General features: G+C 46.9%; 1 protein-coding gene across 1 annotated transcript; it reads left to right on the plus strand.

The window, feature by feature from the left end:
* LOC115734984 lies at nt 1-1,435 on the plus strand. Its single transcript, XM_030666026.2, has 3 exons — nt 1-239; nt 344-670; nt 1,026-1,435. The coding sequence occupies exons 1-3, from the start codon at nt 173-175 to the stop codon at nt 1,172-1,174; spliced, it is 543 nt and encodes a 180-aa protein (XP_030521886.1). The 5' UTR covers nt 1-172; the 3' UTR covers nt 1,175-1,435.
* Nucleotides 1,436-1,694: the final 259 nt, after the last annotated feature.

Raw genomic sequence — 1,694 nt, forward strand, 5'->3', positions numbered from 1 at the left:
TCTCTCTATATATAGTCAGCTTCGAACCATTCACAATCTCCCCTCATCTCTCTCTCTCTCTCTCTCAACCTCCACATCCAACAAGAAAAGAACAAAAACAACAGAGATCGACGCCTCATTGTGTCCATTGATCCATTTCCATCTCAACACAGGAATCAGCAGAGCTCCGTCCATGGCCGTCCCGACCAAGTTGCCTCTCCTCCTCTTTGTCTCTTCTCTCCTCCTCCATGCAGCTCTAGGTACCATCTTGATCCATGCATCTACATCTGTCGTTTTGGTTTTTTTTTTTCCGTGTGTCGACATTTTCGATGTTCTCCATTTGTGCCGTTTCCTTGGGATGCAGCTGAGATTATATGCGAGGAGATACCCAACGACATGTGTGCGTTCGCCATCGCGTCCTCTGGGAAGCGATGCTTGCTGGAGACCTTCGCATCCGGGGACAGCGATGTGGAGTACCAATGCAGGACGTCGGAGGTGGTCGTGGAGAGGATGGCCGGGTATGTGGAGACCGACGAGTGCGTCCGGGCCTGTGGGGTAGACCGGAGATCTGTTGGGATCTCGTCCGATGCCCTCCTCGACCCGCAATTCACCTCCAGGCTCTGCGCTCCCCAGTGCTTCCAGAACTGCCCCAACATCGTTGACCTCTACTTCAATTTGGCTGCCGGAGAAGGTAAAACGTCTAAAAATATTTATCTCCACATTGCAGGAGCTTCATGAATTTTAGCGACATATCTTGCTTGAAGGCAATATTAAGTCTGATAGATCGGCTGTCGCCTTCGATGTGTTATATGTGCTTTGCTTCTTCTCTACTCAAGGGATTTTTCCTTCTCTCTCTCTTGCAAAAGATTTCTCTACTGCAGCATCGTCCTTCGTTTGAATCCGACTATTCACCTCCCGAGTTTGTGAAGATATCAAATCCGACGCTCAAGTTTACGACTTGATCATTGTTTTACAAATTTATATCAGATACGCCTGTATCAGACGTTCATCTGATCATGGCTTTACTTTGCATTAAACTCTTGCAGGGGTATACTTGCCGGATCTCTGCGAGGCACAACGCACGAACCCTCACCGCACCATGATCGAGTTCTTGAGCTCCGGAGCGGCCCCTGGCCCCGCATCAGCCGAGTCGTCCACGCTCTTCGCCATGGCCCCATCTCCTGATTCCCTGTGATGACTGACGAGAGGGACATATACAAATTGTTCCCATGTTTTTTTGTTTTGTCGTGGGTTTTGGCTCTGGTAATTACATGTTGTAACAGGAATAATAATCGACCCAGATATATATAGGCAAAAAAGGATGGGCTATGTACCGTGTTTTAATTTGACGTCGCAAGCAGATTTGCTGAGGATTCTGTACACGTAACTGAGGAGTGCTTTCGGGATTTTCCCAATCTTTCTTTTCTAATAAAATTCAAGGCATACATTATTTTTTCGAGCTCTAGCCTGATTCTTTATTTATCGTGGACAGCAGAGCATGTTTAGGTTGGATTGTCTCCCGTGCAATGCGTGCCCGACAATGGCTACTTTAGGGTGTTTTCTTGAATTAAACACCATGCTTGTTTTGATCTTTAGAGACTGAAAATGGCATTCTTCCAAGAAAATGGCCTGCTAACATGCGCACACTTGCACATTAACACGAAAATCTAACACAAAAAAACTGATGGATCGGCTTTGCCGACCTCCTCAAGGTG

The sequence above is a fragment of the Rhodamnia argentea genome, chromosome 7 (genome assembly GCF_020921035.1).
Source record: "Rhodamnia argentea isolate NSW1041297 chromosome 7, ASM2092103v1, whole genome shotgun sequence".
Taxonomy (NCBI): Eukaryota; Viridiplantae; Streptophyta; class Magnoliopsida; order Myrtales; family Myrtaceae; genus Rhodamnia; species Rhodamnia argentea.

Bases quoted from the DNA above. Each gene is read 5' to 3' on its own strand.
- LOC115734984 (XM_030666026.2), top strand. From the start codon at position 173: ATGGCCGTCCCGACCAAGTTGCCTCTCCTCCTCTTTGTCTCTTCTCTC. The intron at 240-343 runs GTACCATCTTGA...CTTGGGATGCAG, and splicing joins CCTCCTCCATGCAGCTCTAG to CTGAGATTATATGCGAGGAG. The intron at 671-1,025 runs GTAAAACGTCTA...AAACTCTTGCAG, and splicing joins CAATTTGGCTGCCGGAGAAG to GGGTATACTTGCCGGATCTC.